Source organism: Pezoporus occidentalis, unplaced genomic scaffold (genome assembly GCF_034315485.1).
Source record: "Pezoporus occidentalis ecotype Australia unplaced genomic scaffold, CSIRO_AGI_Poc_V1 ctg124, whole genome shotgun sequence".
Classification (NCBI taxonomy): Eukaryota; Metazoa; Chordata; class Aves; order Psittaciformes; family Psittacidae; genus Pezoporus; species Pezoporus occidentalis.
This window is the reverse complement of record NW_026913038.1, coordinates 1,118,138-1,141,501: the sequence shown is the minus strand read 5'-3', so window position 1 is coordinate 1,141,501 and position 23,364 is coordinate 1,118,138. Positions and strand designations below refer to the sequence as shown.

At 39.9% G+C, this 23,364-nt stretch overlaps 1 protein-coding gene across 9 annotated transcripts in view; it reads left to right on the top strand.

Annotated features, from left to right (window-relative positions):
* EBF1 (EBF transcription factor 1) overlaps positions 1-23,364 on the top strand; it is a 279,371-nt gene that overhangs the window by 175,805 nt on the left and 80,202 nt on the right. For 5 of the 9 annotated variants that reach the window (XM_062607526.1, XM_062607525.1, XM_062607530.1 and 2 more), the window contains exons 7-8: positions 1,640-1,721; positions 9,343-9,484. In XM_062607526.1, coding sequence (XP_062463510.1) covers positions 1,640-1,721; positions 9,343-9,484 — 224 coding nt within the window. The remainder of the gene's footprint in view (positions 1-1,639; positions 1,722-9,342; positions 9,485-23,364) is intronic. The other 4 variants (XM_062607528.1, XM_062607527.1, XM_062607532.1 and 1 more) reach the window with 1 other exon arrangement.

The following is a 23,364-nucleotide window of genomic DNA, read 5'->3' as shown; positions in this document are numbered from 1 at the left end:
AATCTGAGTCAGGCTGTCACAGCTGGCCATTAGAGGCTTAAACGGACGCACGCATGTACAACAAATAACACCAACTTTTCGTTACTGAATATCAGAACCTGCTTGATGAGAAAATGTAATGGCTTACACTGCTCTTTATTTTAGTATAAACAAGCACAGTGTCTCCAAACCCCTGTTCAAGTGTGGCAGCTGTTTGGTTTATGTTGATCGCTTGCTCTTATTTAGGAATACAGGTCTAGAAGGGACTTCCTCGGTCAGGAGATCTAGTCCTTGATAATCCCAGTCATCACATTTTATACTCATCCTCATTGCCTTACTTTTCTTTAATGAAAACAGTCCCTTGTAGTTTCAATTTGTCTTTGCAGCCATTTGCCTAGTGTGATTGTCTTGGCATGGAGGAGCAAGCACCAAAACTTGCCTTGTTGAGAGGCAGCATCACAACTAGAGCAGAGCAAAAACTGCTCCTCATCAAGAAGGGATTTTCTGAAGCTGTTTACCCTGCAGTTTTGCCTTTTTGGGTGGAAGTGTGTGCAAATTCAGCTGACCTGGAATTCAGTATGGATGCTAGAAGATGGGTGCTTGCAAAAGTTAACTTTCTGATTTAAAGTAAAACAGAATCAAGCAATTCCTTGCTCCAGTTTTGCATAGGGAAACAGGTCAGAATAGCTTCTGCTTAGTCATCTGATGGTTATTGCAAGAGTAATGCTGCTCTGCCTGGTTGTGCTGAGTTTTAAACTTGCTATAGGACTAAATTTTGTATGGCTGAGCTTCAGTAGACCTTATTCTGTAGTTTATTTTGGGCAAAAGGTTGACAAACTTTGGCTCTCAGGGAGGAAGCCTGGAATCTGAAACCCACTATTATTCACTGACTTGTCTTTATGAGTTTACAGTCCACTGATGCATAACACTGAAGGAAATATTTTCAGTGAAATGTTTGCTTTTTTCTTTGGCTTTGTAAAATGCAATGTCTTTTCCTAGAGATATATGTCAGGGTCATATAGCTACTTCAGTGAACTGTGTATGGCCAGGAAATAGACTGCACAGCAAATATTTCATTTCTCCATGAAGTCAGTCTTTTAATCAACACTTACCCCCTTCTCCTCTCAGAGTTTTGAGTCTCCCACTAGCCACTGTTTGAGCATTAATTTTGTGCACAAACTGGGCTTAATTGTGGGAGATTTCAACTGTAGGGAATGTTTTGAGAATTTTTGTATTATATCAAAATTTGAACATGACAACGAACTTTTAAAACAAAACCCCATTTGTACGTATGGGAATTTTCTTGGCTGTTATTTCTTTGTCCTCTTTTGGCGGTGCTGAAATATGTGCCTCTTACTTCCTTGCTGCTATGGATGGCATGGCAAAGCTGGCGTTCACCATGAGAGGGACTGACTTTGCAAACCTTAATGGCTCTATTAGAACAGATATATTAATTTAATCCTTAAATGTTTAGGATGTGGTTACACATTTTGCTGGACTGGGGCCTGTGGAAGCTCTGCTCCCTCTTTGGTTGGTCAGTGGGAGGATTTGTCTGAAAACTAATGTAAATAAGGCTTTGTTGGACCAAATGTGCAGATGTTGCATATGACTGCTACACACCGTTTATAAGATGTTAATGTCCGTTTCTCTTTCTCCACAGGTTCTTCTTGAAATTTTTCCTCAAATGTAACCAAAATTGCCTAAAAAATGCAGGAAACCCTCGAGACATGCGTCGGTTCCAGGTCAGTTGGACACGCTTCCTCCTTTAAAAATCAGTGTCTGTTAGGAACAGAAGTGCTTTGACCCAAACTAACCTAGTAATTCACTGGAAGATGCTAAAAACAAAAGGTCACAAAATATTGCCTGAAGACTTCTTGTCACAGCAGAATTGGCAGGAAGTAATTGGGGTTTCTTGCTCTGGACAATAATGAAGATAATGTCATTTCCATGGGAAATGAAAGCATGGAAAGGAAAAATCAAAATGACCTCACTGTTGGTTTAGGTTATGGGGCTATGCCGCTCTGAGATACTCCTTTCTGCCTGGGGAACTATCTGCCTTCATGCAAACACCAAATGAGCACCAGGTCTATTGGAAGGGGCAGAGGAGGATATAAAAGTAATTAACAAAATCAGGATTGTTATCAGCAGTTATTCTTCAGCAGCATTAAAGGCTCATAAAAGTTCATCCATAAGCTGAAGGTCCATCTCTGCAGTCAGCACTTGTTAAAACCTGCCATTAAGTGTATCTTTCTTGGGATGCTTTTGGCTGGTATTTCCCCACTGTTGCAGGATATGGCAGTGGGACTTGGGAACACAGCTTCAGATCACCAAGGACATTTTGTTATGCTGCATCTATGTCCATGACTACATTTGAGATCAAGTACAGTGCTGTCCTTTGGAAGATGGTCTGCACTTGCCTTCCCCAGGTCTGGCAGCAGACTGGTATGGTGGCAATGCTGAGTAATAGTTGCTTCAATCTTGGTCCTTAGGACCAATATAGTCCTTTGACTGTGCCAATAATGCTTTACCTGAGTATGTGCTGAATAAAACTATGGGGTACAGAGGCAAAGGACCTTCTGTTTTGATAAGAGGAGCCTGTGTGGCCCAGGGAGAAAACATGATAGAGTCTGCCAGAGGGGATTTGGCTCGGGGTTCTGAGACAGAACTAGGATGTTTGTCCTGTGGACCACATGGATCTTTGGAGGAAGACAACTCCGAAAGACAGCTGCTTTCTGCAGTAGCTCAGGACCTTGTTTCCTTCTTCTTCAGCATTACTGCACTTAAATAAAAGTGCTAAATGTTATGTAAATGGCAATATTATTTATATGTTGAACATATGTCCTTTGTTGGACTGTTTAATTGCAGCAATGCTGGAAGGCAGAAGGCTGTTGTTTGCCCCTTTGAACACAGAAGTGAAGAAGTGAGGATATGTGGCCACAGGGATTAAATTAATCAGTATAAGAGCAAGCATTAGCATGGCAGAGCCCTTGGCTTCTCACGCCACACTCCTCCCTTTGTCACATTTCTCCTGTGATTCAAGAGGGCATTATCACTGAAAGAGAAAGTGGAAAAAGGACTCTCACCAGCACAGGGATTTAGGCCAAGCAGTCACCCCTGGGGCCTGTCAGAGCTTGCTTCACAACATGTACACTCTGCTGGGTTTGTGCTCGTCCAAGCTTGAGGCTGATTTTCATATGGTAATGCCTTCGCGTGTTCTCTCAGAACAGCAATCAGGAGCCTGTGTCAGCGAGTAGGTAGGACATAGGAAAGGTTGTTGATCTCTTGACTTGTAAAGACATTCTGTCATACAAACCCAGCTTCACAGCAGTTGAGCTTTCCATGTGTAAACAGAGACTGCTTAATTACACAGGTCATGTCAATTAGTGTGACCTTAGCATTTTCAAGAAATTAATCACTTTCAGCCAAGCGAACCACTGATACTATAATACAGGGTGGTATTGAAGCTTGCAGCATTCTGTTAAGTGCCCAGGATTATTGTTTTACAATAGCTGCTTTTGTTTCTTTTATTTTCCATTTTTTTCCTTTTTTCTTTTTTTTTTTTAATTTTGAACTTGTTGCTCTTTTAGCCCTAAAGTTGTTAAACAGCCAGACCCTACCGAGTCCAGGCTTTGTTTATCATTTCTTAGGCTGAAAGGGACCAAATGTACACATAGTAGTTATGATGCACCTAGATGTTTGAGACAATGTTGTATAGGAGCCAAGTGAAATCTGGGCCCTTGTGAGGTCAGTGGAGGGTTTGCTATCAGCTAGGTTTGAAGTGTTGCCAGTGACTTAGAAGGTCTCTAATAGCTATGTCGACGTTCTGGTTAAAAACCATGAGAGTACGTTATTTCCAGGTGCTATCTAAGGATCAGCCCTGCAGAAAATTTCATTTCTTAATAGTTTTTACTTTTTTTCCTGCAGCAGGGAATTGTCTGGTTATCATATGGTATTAGGTTAAGAAGCCCAGGGAAGAGGCAGAGTATGTGTTGATTCAGAAAACCTGTGTGAGAAATTTCATTCAGAATTAGGCAGTTTTATCCTGAACTTCACGTGTATACGTAGTAGTATGATAAGCCTAACATAAAAAGCAGTTGTGGACCTGGAAGGAAATGCATTTCTCTGCATGTCTGAGATGTCCAGGGATGTGACAAGAGGAGTGGTGTCAAGTGCCAGCAAAAGTGTGTGCTAGAGCAGTGCTGGCCCTGTCTGCGTTAGTTGTGTCTCTATTAGCAGAAGGAAACAGCCAGAGAGAAGTCAGGTACTGTGCAGGACCTCAAGACAGTTGAGTTGAGTATTCAGCTGTGTTGCAGACTCCCTGATAGACTTTGAGAAAATAATTTCATCTCTGTTTCATCAGCCCAGTTGCACAAAACTGGTGGTATCACATACTGTCACCTTTGTCCAACCTTGCCTTTTTATTCCAGAAACCCCATGGAGTAAACGCTCAGTCTGGTTTTGCATTCTTCATCACATAAGTCATCAGTCTTGGTGGGATGGGCTGTAGTGCCCCAATTACTGGTAATAATAATAATAAGTAGATGGTATCATGGGTGAACTCTGCCCAGACTTTATTTTTCAGCACTAAACCCTCATTCATACAACTTAAACAGTTTTGTATGTTATTGTAATTAATGAAACCCAGGTGCCCTAGTTATCTTGTTGTTCTTGTTTTAGCACAGCTGCTTGCAAACTGACACATGTCAAGTTTTAATTTAGAGGAAACTTTTCAGACTGAGTCACTGCATAAACCCCCAAACATTCGTTTATTATGAAAACCTTGAAAGTCACTTAGAAATTGCCATGCTGTTTGATTCTGTTACCACAGCCTCTTTCTCAGCCTAGGCTGCTGGTTTGCCTCCATGGGACACTGCCACTCATGTTTGAATTGAAGCCACTTGTGTCTTATTGCAAATTTGCATAAGAGACAGAGATGATGCTTCATGAATCCCAGATAATGGAATTTGGACATGCAAGGCTCCATCCCCAGAGAAGGGAAAGGCAAAAAAAAGAAGGCTGAAAAATAGCAGTGAGAGCTGAGGTAATTAAGTGCCCAGCCTGTCCTTGGGCACGTGAGCAAAATTACTGAATATATTGTACTTATGTGCTTTAAGTTAGACACCTTTTTAAGAGTCTTGTTAAATCGAGAGTGATTTTTTAGTTACTAGAATAAAGAAGTCAACACGCTGTAGGAAGAGGTCACCAAGTGGTAAGAAAAATAAAGGTGTTGCTCAAACCGTTTCTGCATAGCTTTCAGAAGAGCAGCAAACACTAGAGTTACAGGTTTAATTCTATCACACACTTCAGACCTGAAAATAGTCTTAATCAGATTTTCTCTGCCTTTGCTGCTGAATGCTGGGGACATCACAAAAAATATCAGATCCCCCACCATACATCAGAGAAAATTGAAAGCCCAAGGAACATGCTATGTCTTAATCAGTTAGCAAAGCTTAATGGGCTGTGGTTAAAAATGAGGAGTCATGCAATGCTTAATTTTGATATATTAGGTGAAGTACTATAACAAATAAACAGGCCTAGTGCTAAACGTGAATAAATAGCTTGATCACCAGGCTCCTGGTCTCTGAATATTTCTTTTTTAAACTAAGCTCCAAAGTATTCACAAACTGAACTATTTAATGACAAGCAGAATAATTCACAGAGCTGAATGATACATTAGTGCAGTTGATAGTGCCAATTTCATTGAAGAAAGTTGTAAACCGATGTGCTTCTTTCATACCTCTGTCTCCCCTGGTGTTGATACAGGATTTAAATCAGAATCTATGAACGGCTAAAGCTAAAGCTCAAAATCATTTTCCATGTTTGCCTGTCCCAAATTAAAACTGTGTTTTGTTGACAAAATTTGGAAAGGTTTGAGATTTGGCAGGCCTGGTTGTCCCTGTGCTTACATTAATGTGTCAGCACCTCATTAATCATTTATTAAAGTGTAGTGTGCCTTTCCCTCTTGCTATGGTCTATGTTTTAGGATGCCTCGGTGCCCATTCCACATATACTTTGGCTCTCCCCTCCCCCTAATTTTATGATTTCTTCACAAATTACTTTTAGCATATGCTTTAACTTGAACATATCCCAGTCGTTTCTAAATCAAAATGAGGAGAGTGTAGTATTTTTTTAGATTAAAAAATATGAGTAGAACTTGTAAGCATGTAAGTGCTCTGTAGTGATCCAAGTACGTAACTGTGGCACACAATATTCAAGGTATATTTTTTCTCTTTTAATAATTAGGGCCATTAATATTTCATTAGTGCAGTGTATGTTTAGTATTCCTGTATTAATGAGATTTTGCAGTTGAAGAATTGAGCAGTAAGTGTGTGCTGCTTCTTACAGGTGCACTGTGAATAATCATTTTTTTTTCAGACAGATACATATGAGTAACCACTTTTTTTTCTGCATTTCCTGAGACTGGAAACAGTTTCTCTTAGAGATTCCTTTTATAGTTTCTTCTGCTAACAACACTGAAGAACCACACCAATGTGGTCTCTTAGCAGTAAATCAAACTCTCTGTTCAGGAGGTAGGTAGGAAGACACTGTTAAGTAATGCAAAATATGTTACATCAACAGTTGTGGAAACCTGAGGGGGAGAATTTAAATGTAGATTTACTCACATAAAACTGACCCCACAAGGATTGTTTCCTTGAGGTCTTCTGTAGAAAGGTGTGTGCATAGCGACAGCTACTTGTATACACAATTTTCGCAGGTTTGAGTTCTATTTTGTTATTATTAATCTTGACCTGTTATTTTTCTGGAATGCTGTTTCTAGAAACATTCAAAGTTCTGGGTTTCATCACAGGATTGATTTGCTTCAGTGGTAAACCTGTGTGCACCTATATGTTTTTAGGATTGGGGAAAATATGTTGTAGCCATTGTTATTAATTGTAATAGTGTTAATTTTCACATGCATCTCAGCAGACCCACAGAAGAAGATAAGGAGCTGGCATAAATCATGGAGCTGTGACAGGCAATGCCAGCTAGGGATTTGGCTCAAAATCCCAGTTGCAACGAATTTACAATGGTTGCAAGTGCACAAATAAGATTGCAAACCCTGAGCCACTTACTATAAGATCATATTTTATTGAAAATATCATAAACTTTAATCTATCCCTCAGGAATGCAATGGATAAATTACTTTTGAAATCCCTTTTGGAATTCTATATATAGGGCTTGGAGGGTTTTTTTCCCCCCTTAGTTTGATTTCAGAAAAACTTACCTATAGTGTTTGGTGCTTTCTTTTTCCCAAATTTCCATCTGTAAGAGCTCTTGAATCATTTATTCTGTATTTTAATATCTTTCATTTAAAACATGCACAAAACTCTATTGTCTGGAATGCCATTCTGAGAGACGATTTTAGGATCTGTTAGATGTAAACTACTCTTTCGTATTCCTCTTTTCAAAGACAAAGACTTTGGGATTAGCAGTGGGCAGTTTGGCGGCTTTGCTTGCTTCAAATTTTTGAGCGTTTTAATTGGTGGTCAAAAATAGATGGAAAATCTTCACTTTTTTTTTTTGTTTAGATCTGATTCAAGTGATGAAATTTAATTGTTGTAAGCGATCCTTTAAGTGTCCCCATTTGACCAACTTTGAGAGGCAGCAGCTTCCTGAGAGAGTTGAAGCAATGTTTGCCAATCCTTGTAAAGCATTTCACCTCTTCAGAGGCTAAAGCCTCTCAAAACCAAGAACAATTAAAGCGAGAGCCTTTCAGAGCGACTGGGGAATTCAGCAAAATAAATCAGAAATCCTCTGCCATGGCTCTGGAGGCTTGCCTCATTATAAGAGCAGATCTATTAGCCCCCTTGCTATTGTCTTTCATTTCTCAAGTGAGGTGATTCTAATTAAATTAATCTGCATGTCAATCTATCGGTGATCAATCAAAAGGGCTGAGGTCCCCCTTTGCGGCAGTGTGCTTGCGGCTGACAGGGGCTGATAATGGAGGAAGAAATAAACTGTCGAGCAAAGTTAATTAGTCAACATAATAGGTGGATTAAACAGGAGCTGCTGATTGCTGTTTCACATGTCGAAGCATGAGGTGGGAGCTGAAACTGCAATTAACAGACAATTATTATATTTGGTTGTAAGAGGTCGCATGAATAAACATATCTCTGTGGGTTTCAGTTTTTAATCCCTTTCCCTGTTTAATGTAAGGAGAAGTGTAGGTCATTTCTTCTTATTGTTTTAGTCAAAGTTCTTGAAGGCGGTGTGTGCTCCTGGCAAATCAGCAGCCAGCTGAAAGCTAAATCTTTGGCTGGGGTAAAACCCTGGGAATAGCATACTTTGTTGGGAAAAGACTATGGGAGGGATGGCTGAATGAAAGCCGGGGATTCTATGAGGCTGCTTGATCTGAGCAGGGTCGAGGAGACCCGGAATGATGAGCTTGCAGCTCTGCCAGGGACTTGCCCCTCTTTCTTCCATGACAGTTCATGTCTTGGGTGTGCTCAGCCTGATTGGGGATTTCCTATAGGACGGTGCCTGCTGATCCTCACGGTTGAGGGGTCCCTCTGGACACCTCTGAGCAGTTGGGTCTTTTACTCTGGACCCAACACTTTCCTGTTTGCCCCTACTGGGTTGGCTCCTCTCGTACCTGGGGCTGCTCTAGGGAGCAGAAGTGTTGGATCCTGCCTCCAGGGCAGTGCTTCTCTGTCTCCCTCCCCTTGCCTCAAACCAAATCCCAGGTGTTGACACTGAGATAAGTTGAGAAATACAAATAATTCCAACACTGGATGAATAGGGTTGTGTTCTCCAGATCAAGACCCTACTGTCAAGTGTGTATGTGTACACAAACATACCTATATGTACTCCCTAAGACAGAGCTTGGGAGAAATTTGGGCAAGTCCAACAACCTGTAGTGACTGTATGAAGGGGACAGCAGTTGAGAAGGGAAGGGGGTAGGCATGCAACAACTCTCATCACAACTTCACAAAATACCCTTTTGTTTTCTTTTATTCTGAATCGATTCTCATTTGCAATGTCAACAGCTCTATCTACTTCAGCATGGAAACTGAAGGATAATTTAGGGTGAAACACAGCTGCCCTTGTATATAGGAAAAAAATACTTAATAAAGATCCTCTTGTTAAAATGATGGTTAACAGTGTGCTGTCTGCCATGCAGCTACAAACTCTGCAATTTGACTTAAAACTGCATCAAAAGCTTTCGATGCCAAAGACCCACTCATCAATAGCGTCTCTTGTTAGATTTGTACAGCATAAGCACCAGTTATTATGTGAAATAGCTATGCAATTTTCTACAGCTCCCAGCTGTTATTTATTTAACTGAGTTTATTACACTCTATGTTTCTTGAAAAACATACATATATATCCAAATTTTCCTCCATTTTGCTCTTGTGGTTGCAGGTTGTGGTGTCTACAACAGTCAATGTTGATGGCCATGTGTTGGCAGTGTCGGACAATATGTTTGTACACAACAATTCCAAGCATGGGCGGAGAGCTCGAAGACTTGATCCCTCGGAAGGTACGCCTTCTTATCTGGAACATGGTAGGCATATCATTTTCATTGGTTGCCATTGCTACTTTAAATGTGGATTTATTTGATTTGTGTCTCTGGCTATCAGTCTCAAATTGTCCTGTAACAATTTATACCTTTGGGACTGGATATTTCAAAGAGACTGGCCTCCAGACTACAGGGGAATTTTTCAAGTAGGTCAGCACTAAATGTAGTGCAGTAACGAACCTGTAGGCAAATATGGTGCAGAGTCTGTGTCAGTGAAGAGTGGTGATTTCTTTGTTTATTCTTTCTTTTTTTTTTTTTTGCATCTATTCAGCACCCAAATCAGAGCCTGATCTTTCCCAAATTTCCTGGGTTTTTGATTGTGCAAATCAAGCATGTTGCATATTTTCTGAAGTGCATAGAACCCAAATTTTGAATGGGATTTCTTTTATCTATAAGGTGCTGAGGTCTCTAGGAGATCCAGCTGTTCCTCTGAATTGCCCTAAATGAAAGCAGAGCCTTTTTGGAAATCCATCTGCTTACTCAAGCCATGGATGAGTGTTCTCTTCTGGCTTCAGCTGTACCAGCTGAAAAAGTTGCTGTTCTCTGTGTGCCACAGCCGCTTGTCTGTCCTCCCTGCTGCAGGCTATTCTCCACCATGGAAATGCCAGCTAAGATGGCTGTCTGATTGCTCCCTAGTCTCCTTCAGTCGAAAGAAGTTCATTTGAGTTAAGCCCTTTAAATAATAGCTGCTTACCAATCTAGCTTATTTTGCTGATATGATTGAAGGAGAAATGGTGCAAGGCAATTCGTCTGGCTTTTCTGAACAGACAGTAAACCCCAGCAAGGGTGGGATGGGGGCACATGGCTGGAAGCAACTTGGGGGCCAGTAATCTTTTCCGTAGGATCAGCTGGTCCTGGAAGAGAACATCTGCTGGTGACTGTAGGTGCTTAAAAATGGGAGCTGTTGAGTACAAATGTACTTAAAAAAATCTGGATTTGATTAATGTTTTGTTTTGCTCTTTGTCCTCAAAGCTGATGACTACTACTGAAAACCAAAACAAAAACAGAGGGCATTTCACTCCCCTCTCCCTGTTCCAGCTTGGTAGAATAGCTCTTTGTCTTCAAAGCTGTTTGTAACCCTAAATTCAATAGGAGCTTGCTCCCTCTAAGAGATGTATACCCTCAGCTTCCATTGAAGTAGTTGAGTGTAGAAGGCACCAGTCCTTTATGCTGGTTTGTTTCACAAATATTTGCCAAGGATCTGATGAATAATTAAATAGATTTTTTCCAAAGAGTTTGAAGAAAGCCAGATAAATTTTTCTCTGGGAATGCAAATGCCACTCAGAAAAATGTTAACTAGATATGTTAAAAGAAATTATTAATACTAAGAAATGGGCAAATGTGTGGGTTTCTACTGCTCAGTGAATTCCTGTGGAAATAGCTTTCTATTCTGCTTAAGCTTTCAGGCATCAGACCTGCAAGCACTTATGCATACATTTAAGATTATGCACACATATGGTCCTGTTGGGATCAATGAGGCTTCTTGTGTCAGTAAAGTTGAGGGTATTGATAAGTGTTTGCAGAATCGGGTCTGTAGTTCACACTTACTAACCTAAAATTCTTAGCTCAGCAGCGTTTCTCATTATATAAACATAACTTACATCTGTATTTATTTAGCTCTAACTTTTTATGTAGGCTATAAGCCATTTTCGGCCATAATTCATGTTACAGAATTTTTTTTTCATCCTGCCAACAACCTAATTTAATAAGCCACTGTCATAATTTTTGCTGAATTTTTGTAAGGAATGTATGAGCTCTGCTTTATTAATTAGCAGAAGGCAGAACATTACAAAAGGAAACTTCTCTTTGTTCAACCTTGTAATCTTTGAATTAAATGTATTCTTTCAAAAAAGCACTTCTATATTATACTTATATTCCTACTAAAGTAGATGCCAAATTATTTATTTATTTTTTTTCCCTCTCTCCTCATTGCAGTCTTCTCAGTGCATGCTTTTGGTCAAGGCGATAGTTACTTTCTCATCCATTTATGTTCTTATTCCCATGCATGGTGTGATGGCATCTCATGTTACCACAGTTATTATTCCCACTCCTAGTACCTGAGGGATTCTCTTAGGAAAAAGAAGCAAAAGAGAGATAATGCTATGCTTACATATCTGCACAAACCCTAGTTACTGTGCTAACATTTAAAGTCAACATCTGCAAAACATCTCCATGTGTGCTTTTTGTGGGAAAGGTGATTTTTCTCATCTACTTCCTCAGGCACCTCTCGAGCAACCTCATAAAGCGACCACTAGTAAATTCTTACTTTCGAATAGTAACATCCACACTGCAGAATTGAACGCTTCCCAGAGGCTTGGTGAGGCCTTTCTTTTAACCTAAATCCTTCAATCCAAATTTCCAGGAATTCTGTGCACATCTGAATCCAAAGGCGGGGGAGGGGGAAGAATTAAAAAGAAATTCAGTAGCTCTTTTAAATGTTGACTTCAGATGTCTAAACCGCTTAACTGAACGAAAACAAAGACAGGAAAAATCTCAACTGGCTTTAATACTATTGAATTTTGGGCAATCACCACAAACCTTAAACCCATTGGAACAGGTAACAGTTTCCAACACTGAAATGAATTTTTACTTTTAGTTTGAGTCCCAAAGTTCAGTATTTTTCTTCAGTTTTGGGATTTTTTTATCTCAGATAGTATCTTCAAGTGTCAGTAGCAGAAACTGTTTGCCTTTCCTCTTTCCAGCTTTCCTGCCTCCCTCTGGGGAAGGACAGATTGCCCTGAACAGTATCTGTCAACGGTGAAATGGGAAGCTAACGCAGTAATGGCTAGTTTGTCTCTGGTTTATTGCTCTGGTGAGCAACTTCTGATCATAGCTTTTTAGATGCTGGGTTCTACCTATAATATGCCCTTGACCAAATGTATTCCCATGTACTTTTCTAGATGTTTAATGCTTTAACACAAATATCTGATTGCAATAGGGATGAATGCCTGACTGTGTGAGGACTGGGGAAAGGGGCGAGAGGATGTAGCAAGAGAGTGTGCTGGTTGCCTAGTTTAGTTAGACAATATCCAGCTTATTTTTTCCTTACAAAGTTGTATTGGGACATTCTTCTCTTAAACACAGAGTTGCAGTTTATGTAACACTTAAAAGAGACTTAGGGTGCCAAAAAACTGGAAAGAAAGCTTTGCCTCTGGAGCCACTCAGGAGCCTGGTGTCTCCACATTTGGGTTTTACCATCTCATTAGCAGGTAGCCTGGATTATTTTTGGGACATCCAACACATCTCTATTTATATCTTTCTTGTCGGACAGTAAAATGAAAGTTCCTTTTCGTAGCTCATTTCTCTGAATATAACTAGGAACCTAGATCAGGGTTTCGTTTCTACACACTGTCCTGCTTGAAACCAGTGCGCTTCTTAAGAAGCTCATATTTCAAACAAATATCTCTATCTTTCAAAAGTAATAGCTGGCAAAGGCCAATTATTTCATACATCTTTCTGTGGTATAAATAGGGTAAGCCACAGTAATCTGTGGTTTTCAATAATTATCACTTTTTCATTCACAAATAGTTGGATTCTCACTTGTTTTATATTTATGGTAAACCAGAAAGCCAATGTGGTTGACCTTTTTAAATTGTACGTATATAGTAAGATGTATGGCAAAGAGCCAATAGGCCCCAACCAGTAAAATACGTTTCAGCTTGTAGTTCATCCCAGGGTGTCAATTTTAAAGGCAAAAATCTTTCCAATGGAATTTAAGTGACTAGCTTATGGAAGGGGAGAATTCTGAAAGGGTTTGCAACTACTCTTTTCAGTTTTACCAGCATGAAGTCCACCACTGCAGATGTCTGCAAAGTTTCCAATTAAAAGTCTCATATTGCTGCAAAGTAAAAATTCTTTTCTCCCCCAAATCTTTGAATGGTTTACAACATTGTAAAGCCAATTGCAGCATCAGTTTCTCTATTATTTTTCCTTACTGGCAGAATGTAATGCCCTCGAAAAATGATAGTCCCTGAGACCCTGTCAGTTTGCATGCTCTAACACTTTATTATCTAATGATCTAATATGCAACAAGGCAAAGAGGGGGTGCTTATCACCCTGACAGGATGCCTAAGAGAAGTGACTAAATTACTTTATGTACCATTAGCGCTAGCTGCCACGGTGAACTCACTGTGAGCATTTATGCAAATATTCCTGAATACATTCAAGTGGCCTTGTCAGGAAGACGACTGACAAGCAGCTTAAATGCTTGGGTTTTTAAAGGGACAGTTTTATTTCTTTTTCTTTTCCTTCCTTCTCCTCCTCCTCCGTAGGAGAGCACAGAAGAATTAGGTGATGGTGAGGTTTGCTGGTGATTTGGTTCTGAATTACCTCAACAGCAGCAAAAGATGAAAGATGCAGGGCAGAAATAGGAACAATTCGTAAGACATGAGAAGTAGATGGAAGTAAGATGGAAGTAGAGACAGACATGATTTCTAAAGCAGTGTCCTGCCATTATTTTAATACAAAATACACATAAATCTATGTGTGTGTGTGTATCTGAAATAGGTCATTATAGATCAAAACCATTATTAGTAGCTGCCTTATACTAGAAATGATAGTGTGTGGCTAGATTATTTGATCATACGATTGTGGTACCTGAGAGAGTGAAGCTTTTACAATGTTGTTTTAGTTCATGATGGTAATGAGTGACTCAGACCGTTCACTGCTTGCAGGTGTAAAGCCTCCTACAGTAAGTGAAGGGTAGTAGTTGCTGTGCCTCAGCTGGGTACATAAGATAGATTCTTTCATCCCCAGTGGGGCGTTTAAAGAGCTTTTCTTGCCAATCCTGCCCATCCTGGCCAAACTTGAGAGCCCGTAGTCACCACAGTAGGCACATTCACAGATTTTCCACTAAATCTTCAGATTTGAAAGCAAAAATGGTTGGTACGCTGTGTCTTAGTTGGTATTTTCTGTTTAGGTTAATAAAAAAGGAGTTTTTCCCCACCTTATAAACTGTTTTGAGAAGATAATCATTAAACTAAAGCTTTGAGGCTGGCTGCCTGTAAGTATCATTGTTATGACTGTAACAGAATTGTTGAGAACAGTCATTTTATATCTTGAATTTAGCTACTTGTGCTGGACACAGCAGTTTGATGATTCCTGAAAGATGCTCAGGAATCTGACTCCATGACCTGGTTCTTACACTGTTAGGTGGCTTTACCACAATATTATCCACTATGTTTTTGGCAGTGTGGAGAGTCGTGAAGGGGATGCCTCTACCAGCTCCATTTAAGCCATTTCAATCCTGAATCCCTTGGTTGTTGCATGTGTCCATGCTACTTGATGAAATTTTTAATACAGTACTGATGGAAGCAGAAAACATTAGCAAGTTTAGAAACATTAAATCTTCAAAACTTGATAGGCTTTACCTTTAGATGCATAGGTTCAGATTCTTAATCAAAGTTAGGCATTAGTTGCATTCACAAACCGGCCAAGTTTAAACAAAGAAACTTTAATGTTTGACTTGTTTCATCTATGGGTGTAAGCACCTGTTATATCTTAGTGCTTCACTTAAGAATGTTTTTGTGATTATGTGAAAAATATAAACACACAAGCTTTCTCTGCACCATATCATTCCATATAGAGAAATGTGGTGTGCTTGATTTATTATTTAGAAGGGAAATATTGAAAAAAATATTAGGATTGTACCAGTCTACTTGAGGGGATCTTGTATGTTATTCTGAGTTACGTCTGCTTTCTAATTTATTTTCTATGAGGGAAGAATACCTAGGGTTGTTGGACATCTCTATGCATACACAGGGGAAAAAATGTGACTTTGAGAACATTGCACAACATGGATAGTAATAACAGTAAGTGAGCCTTGATATACTGAAGGATTGCAAAATTTCAAGCTGGAAATAATTTTCTTTATTTTTGCCAAGTTGTCTTTTTCATATCGGTTCCTTCATAAATGCAGTGACTCATAAATTCAGGCAATTTTTTACATAATGGCTTGTTATGTGTTCTTGGAGCTTGACCTCACTGAGTGTATAATATTAACCTTTTCGCTGCCCTGTGGTCTTTCTGTATGTTTCTAATATAAGTGAGCACACCAGGGCTGGATTAGTCCAAGATGTCTACTGAGGTGGAGTTCAAGCATTTGTCCCTCTGAAGACGCAAAACAGGGCCAGAAAGTTAAGGTGCTTCACTTGAAAGGATTTGTAGCTAAAGACTCCAATATGTTCTCAAGAAGATTTTAACTCTGGGGACCACTGAAGCTGCCAAAACTGTTGAAGGTTCCCTGGAGGTTGCAAATGTTAAGCCAGGATGTGGTATCCTTCCTAAAAAGTGTATGGCATGTCAGGGAGAGGTTAAGGGTTTGAGTAATTCCTTACCCAGGAATTGCTAGGTGAGGTTCTCTGGTGGGCAATATGCGAGATGCCAGGCTGTGTGGTTGAAACAGTCCCTTCAGGAGTAAAATACTGGGAGCCATCACGTTACCAAAACACAGCAGAGCTCGGACTTATACAGCTCCAATTTAGGTAACCAAAACTGTAGTAACTAAATTGTACCCCACTGAATTATGCTGATGTCTCTTTTTTTAATCTTCACCAGAGCACAGCAGCAGCCTGCAGGCCCAGACCCTGCTTCCTTTTTGGATGTTACTGAGAATTTCACAAGAGCTGGGTGGGTGGGTAGGTGGAGCTGCCCTTGTTAGCAGAAAGCAGAAAATCTTCTGTTTCCATTTGTCTGGGTCATAAATCAACCATTAAGGAGAGGTATTCAAAAGCTGAGAATATCTGGCTGCAGCAATTTTTATTTTTCAGAATTTATTTTTAGTCTGAGACTAAATGAAAACAGGATTTAAATTATTTTCTTGGAGGTGGATTTTCAATGGTTGATTTGGGCAAGGAGTTTCCAGAATTTCAGTTCTGCCGTTTGATTGTAGGTAATTCATGGAGTTGGAGGTTTGAGTTTGCGACTTTCTTCTCATGATTTAAAATGTTCGTACATTTATATGTACTAACACTGCTGGTGCTTTGTTGCAGGAATGTTAAGAGAATACCATTTGAAATACTCTAGTCTTTAACAAAAACGATAGGTGTTACATAATGTCCATGGAAATACTTCCTGAAAAGTCAAGTTTGGGTACTCCAATTACCACAAGTAGAAAGGATTCCCACTTCACAGTCACTTAACCAGTGATCTAGTGTCAGGTCCAATTGAAAAAGCTAAAAATGCTACAATGGGAGCAGGAGACACCTTGGTTTTCAAAAGATAAAGTGGGGCAGTTTCTACCCATGAGCAGCTGCCCTTTATGTTTTTCAAACAAATAACAAATAAAACAGCCCTTCCCCCAGAATATCTAAATGATGTTAAGCTGCGATATGTTGTTACTCTCTATTGTTAAAAGGATGTCATGAATTTATGGAAAAATAGTGTCTGGATGAAGATAGAGCACATTTTGTGAATTTCTCAGAGGAGCTTTCAGAACTGTGCTCGGAAAACTGTCATTAAAATTTGATACAGATTTGAGTGAAAAAACCCACCCTGTTTTGTTATGGCAGACAGATAAAGGAGAAAAGTTCGGATGGAAATTCTCCAACCACCATGAGAGTTGACTCTTTTGGAGAGTTAGACCAATCACTTTCTGAAGGGCTGAGGTTTCTCTCCATACCTCAGAGGAACTGGAGTAGTTATGTGAGTAGAAAAACCTTTGCTATTCTGTTTGGCAGAAACTTCACAGCTACCAGTACAGGAGAACATTCAGTAGCACTCAAATAGGCAATGAATATTCATAGATAATGAGCATTCATTACATTTCAATTTGTTTTGCTGGCCACCATGTCACTAAGACAATGGCATCATAGGGGAGAAGAATAACATTAGGATTAGAGAAATATTTGAGAGATACTGCACCATACAGCACTGAAGATTTGCCAGACATTTTTCCAACCTTCCAAAATGCACACACCAGCAGATAATAAAACATTTTATTATCTTAATACGACTAATATTATTTCTGAACAAATTCCTCTAATTTAGCTTTTTTATTATAGGATACCTTTATTATCGTTATGTTGAGAAAAGATGTATTTTCACTTCAGTCCCCTGCTGATTTGGGCAGAGTACAAAGGAAAAGGTTTTGTGAATCGTGGTTGGTAAATGAAAGCCAAATACTACTGATTTTTTTGAGAACTCATCTGGATGTTGTACAAGGTCATGATTACCAAGGAATGGTGTTCACAGCAATTTGCAGGTATCTGGATACCTCCAAATGTTTCATGTTAGGCATCTCAGTATTTAAATACCGCAAAGCAATTGGTGACTATGATAGGTCTGTGTTCTTGTGGAACTTATGTCTAAAGCTGTGCATCAGCTGAGTGCTAACAATCTCAGGATTAAATGCTTAGGTGACAGTTTTCCACCAAATTGGATTTTAAAATATTCTGGTTAGAAAAATTCACAGATAATGAACTTGTGATTCTTTTCCTCTCAGGCTGCACATCCTCTCACTGAACTGAGAGAAGACCAGTGTGAGCATTTAAGTCTCTCTCTTACTATCCATTGTGCCAAGGGTTTCCCCAAGAAAATGAGTATTTGACAAAGCTCCTCCATGTCTGAGGAAATGAGTTAAAAGCATAAACCTGGAAACTGATGCAGAAAATGGAACCACCAGAGTGGGATGTTTGGAGTGGTTATTCTAATCTGGGTTGCCATCTGAAAATTATTAACGTTAGTAGTAGAGAATAAAAATAAACTACTAATAATTGATACTGGAACGGAGACAGGCTTTGTGTTTGGCCCAAATCCAGAATACAAGATTTTCAGGAGTGTATGCCATTGTAAAAAGTGTGCTTTCATTAGGTCAGTAGTGCAACTTCATAAAGTGTTTTTTAAAATCTCAACCCAAACTGTTTGCTGAGCATAACCAGAAAGCTTTGTGTGTCACAATTAGTGCTTTCTGCTTCCCACCTTCATTCCAGGAGTTTATAGTTCTCTTTGTGACAAACCAAATCTTTAGTGTGAAAGTGACTGTAATATAAGCACTGCTGGTTTATGACCTCATTGAGCAAAATGAATAGGGTTAGGAAGTTTGTTAAAAAGATCAAGAATTTATGAAAAACTTGTCTGAAATTTAGCAGTTCAAATTTCTTTCTCAAGGGTAATTCAAATATTCAGATCTGCAAATTAAGGTACGCTGTGAGGTACGTAACAAGATACTGTCCCTCATGAAGTGAATATTTAGGAGTTTCTGAACTTCTGATCCATTTTTCTGAGTCAAATGGTCACCCAAAAGCATAGGTACCCAAAGCAATCTTTTCAGCAGTTCTTGGACCTAAAGCCAAACCCTTGAAGCACCAAGGTGCCTAAAGCTGCAGGCAGGTATTTAGTGGGGTTTTTAAAACTCCGGCTACAGAATTTCAGTGCCTGTCTGCAGGTACCTTGACAATTCCATTAGATGCATACTGGAACCAATGGATAGCTGGGTTCTTCCAAAACTCTGGTCCCAAATGCTATGGGAGCCTGTGTGCTTTTTACTGTACTACTGCTAAAGTGTCTGCTAGCAACGAGAGTATAAAGAAATTCAAAATTAATTATGTTTGGTTAATACCATATATTATGGTTTTGTAGCATCTCTCTTAGAGGTTCTATATCTATCTCATGAAAAAGCAAAGTGTGTTTCCCGCAGAGGTCCCTTTTGGATTGTGAAATGCCAGCAGACGTGCTAGATCTCCCCTGCTGTTGGAGACTGAACAGGCAGCTTGTGTTGCTGTTCACTGAAAACCTGGCTTGCATATGGAATTCATAGGTTTGGTGTTACCTTATCCATACTGAGCGGGAAGGCCAGCACTTGGAGGTGAATTGCAGCCCTGACCGCAACACTGCTCGTCTTTCCAGCTGCAGCTTTAGTTTGTGGGTTGGGGTTTGAGGTCACAGCGCTTTGCTGCGGTACGTTCAGGTGAGAGCATTGCCCAACTTCCTGAGCTTTTTGAGGAGCTGAAGAGGGGGAAGGAGGATTTCTGACCAGTTTGGCTCTTTGAGGCACTGAAGGGTAAAGCAGCTCTGATTAGGGGCCCTTTGGGGAAAATTATCCCTTTCCTGGGATTGTGTTGCCTCCTTATTCAGCCCCGAGCCTGAGCAGAGGTGCCTGTTGGAAAGCCCAGAGTCAGGTGCCTGTTCAGTATCAGCTGCCAAATAGTTTTCATGGGGTTGTTTCTGGCACCTCCTCCCTATAGTATCATTTTGCCGAGGCCCCTTGGTACTTTTGGGAGCCAGCGTGGAACTCCCAGGCCTCCAGGCTTCCAAAGGTGTCTGCCCGTCCCCGTTCACTGTATAGCAGAAAGAGGATCCTAATTTAGGCAGACTGACTCAGTCAGAGCTGGAGTCTGACTTCTTACGTGCTGCAATGCCTTTGGTAGGTGGTCTGAATATGGCCCTAAATAAATAAATAAAAACATAGCATGACTTTATCAGACACATTGAAAGAACAACTTCTCTAAGCTTTTGTAGGCTTGAGTCCAAAGTATTCACTCCTCAGATTTTCAGCGTGCTGGTTTTATGTGGTGTCATTGCTGGACAGATACTATGAACTATAAATATATTTTTATGCTTGTGTTTTTGCAAGTAAAGCCTAAATGGGTGGGAGGGGGTGCTTGACCCTGCATTCAGAGCAGCACAAAGAACAGAGGAAGAAACAGTCTGAAAGACACTGCACAGGAGAGACAAGGGGGTCTCAGTCTTTGCAACGCAATCAGGGCTGTGGCTTGAAATGCAGTTCAGGTTACGTTGCCTCCATTGCTGTCCCACTGCCATCACAAACATGGGCTGAATATCATGTTGCATTCCTGAATCAAACCTCTACAGCAGCAATAATGATAATGATAATGATAATACTAATACTACTACTAATAATAATAGCAGCAGCAGCATTGTGTTTTTTAATTTTTCTCATCCACCTCCTTCATCCCAGGTAGTCATAAGTCTGTAGTGTATTTCTGTCCAGGACAGCAATTTAGGTAAACCTTTTGATCACTGGGATGCTTTTCTTACAGAAGAACCAGATTCCCTACCCTTTCCCTTGGCCCAGGGCCTGGAAACCTGAGGCCATCCATTGGACCTTGGTGTCTCTGTTGGCAGCTCTGTGTAACCTGTCATGGAGACAGCCTGAGCACAATTTTTGCACATGATGAATATGGATCTTTGCTGCATCTGGCAGGCTGCAACAATGAATGCAGAAGACTGTCATTAATAGGCAATAAGAGCAGAAAGCAATGGGAATAAGCCTTTCTTTTACTAGGACTGAGTATTACTTTTTTGTTCTTGGCCTGTGACTAGATTGAGCTGCAAATAACAGCTACCAACTCTGTGCACGCATGTGTTTTGTTGTTGGCTGTTTTGATCTGAAATATTTAACCATGGTATCTTCAAAGTGCGATTGTGTCATACATTCTTGTACACTAATAGATTTCAAAGATGAAGAGCCTTGCTGCTCTATGTTTAGTCATGCCTTCATCTATAAATTTATGGCAGTATTATGGTTTAATGAATTGAACAAGTCCCAGAACAACAACAAAAAAGCTTTTTTGTTTGAATTTAGATATTGCATACTTTGTTCTTCAAATGAATAATAAAACCAATATGTTCCTATAGTGGTAAACTTCAGGCTAACTTCATCTCACATTACTAATCAAGTACTCAAGGATATGTGTGTGCCCATATACATATGTGTGTGTGTGTGTATGTGGTAAACAGCGCTTTTAGTCATGGTGCTAGACACAGGCTGAACATTCGTATTCCAATAGCAATAGGCAAACCTCTGAGAACAGATGGAGCAGAGTTCAGCACAAAGATTTAATCCTATCAGGATGATTCCTGTATGGCCATCTGGATAATCCGGCGCACAAATTCAGCGCCTGTTAAAAATACAACGGAGGCCAAGATTAGCGCCACACATTTTCCACTAGACTTGTTTGTATTTGACTTTATGATTCTCAGACTCCAGAAAATTGCATTAGAGAGCAGCTTGTGATTTGTGAGAGAAATCAGATGAGGAATAAGAACTCTTAGGGTACTTGAATTTCCCTTGAAGAAACTGGATTACAGTGACTCCCTGTCCCTGCCACAACTGCTTTGTGTTTCCATGCTGGTTTTTCTGCTTCTGAAAGATGGTTACTGCGAGCTCTCTGTTGTGGGCAGACTTTCTGAATTCTGCTGAACAAAGAGACTGCAGCTAAAAATTAATTTTGGTTGGGGCTCTTGCTTTTGTAAGGATAAAATAAATTCTTTGTTTGCTGTAGAATCCATATCAGCAAACGTCTGATTGTTGCGCTATATGATATATATATAATATAGTGGAGGTTTTAACTGATTCAGGAGAAGTAGGGTTCTGTTTTTTTTCTTTGTGATAGTGCAAGATTACATAAAACTGTAATTGATACTGATGTTTAGTTTGGGGGAGTGAGAATTTAGATTGAGTTTGAACTAGGTGCATAGATACTGTACTGTTTAGATACAGTACCTATATATATCATTGGCCAAACCCGGCCAGTTTGGCTATAACATACCAGCATACATCTGAACAAGAGGACTGGCTGCTCTTGTGCTCCAGATGCTCAGTTTTTCACACTTTGCAGGGATGGGATGCTGTGCTTTAGGAGCTTTTATCCAGTCTTATGCTCTGATTCTAGAGAAAATTGCTGTATTTACAGTTTTAAGGCACTGATAGAAAATGAAAGATAGAAAATGAGACCAGGGTGACAGTGAAAAAAAGCATGAATTTAAAAAGAGAACCCACTGCCCTTCTGATAGGTTGGGATTCAGCAGAACAGTAAACCAGTGTTAACATTAAGCAAATGACTTGTTCCATCCTATGAAATGCTTTACTAGTTCAGGATCTTGGTTAGCAGCACTGAAGGACCAATAAGTTAAAGTAAGTAGCTTTTGGGGTATGCAAGCTAGGCAGAGATGTTTGTTTTGACAAATTTTTAGGGTTGATTTATATTACACATTTTGGGCTTCCATTCGCAAGGTTGTCTTCATCCTCACACAGAAATTGCATCAGTGTGACTATTTTTAAACTTCAGTGCACTTAAACAGATGCAGTCTCCTTTCTGGACCTGCTTATTGTTTTTAAAATAGTCATATTGGCTTAGCTGGCTCTATAACTTCATCAGCGGAAGTTAAATCAGTAGGAAGCCATTGAAATTGAAATGTGGGAAGCATATAAGATTTTTTTGTTTTACTAAAAAAACTTTTAAACCCCACGTTCAGATAAACCAGTGCAATCCCATGTGTATACCACACCGCAGTCCCCTGCATGCCACTGCCTTTGGCTTCCCATCTTTCAGGAACACTCTTCCTGTGCCTTTGCAAGCGGCCCCATGGGGTGGAGGAAGGAGTGAAGAGATTGAGGTGCCATAATCTAGGGGTCCAAAGTAAAGCAGTTGTCTTTCTTGGGGTCAAAATGTGCCTGTGTATCCCTGAGGGAGGAGGGCGTGCTGCAACAGTCACTGATCTGGTGCTTGGGTCCAAGCAAACTTGTCCCCAGCTGCGGAGCTGGAAGCACTGCCACCTTATTGTGATGTTCTTGGATGTGCTGTTTCTCCTCCTGACCCAATGTGTATATATCCTGTGTGCAACCAAATTGCTTTGAGATAACAGAGACTGCATCAATGCTGGAGCAGAGTTTTAGTGCTGAGCATTGGTTTAGGCAGAGTCCTATGTTTGTCTGAGGCACCCACAACAGTTTCTTTATGTCTGACTCAAAATGAAAATCTTCCAACTTGGGGCAGAAATAATGAATGTAAAAATTATAGCTTAAAACCTGCTATAAATTTCCTTGAAATAAAATGCCAGAACATATGTAAAAAAAATCACACTAAAATTGTTAGACTTCTTGAAAAAGTAAAAAAATATACAAA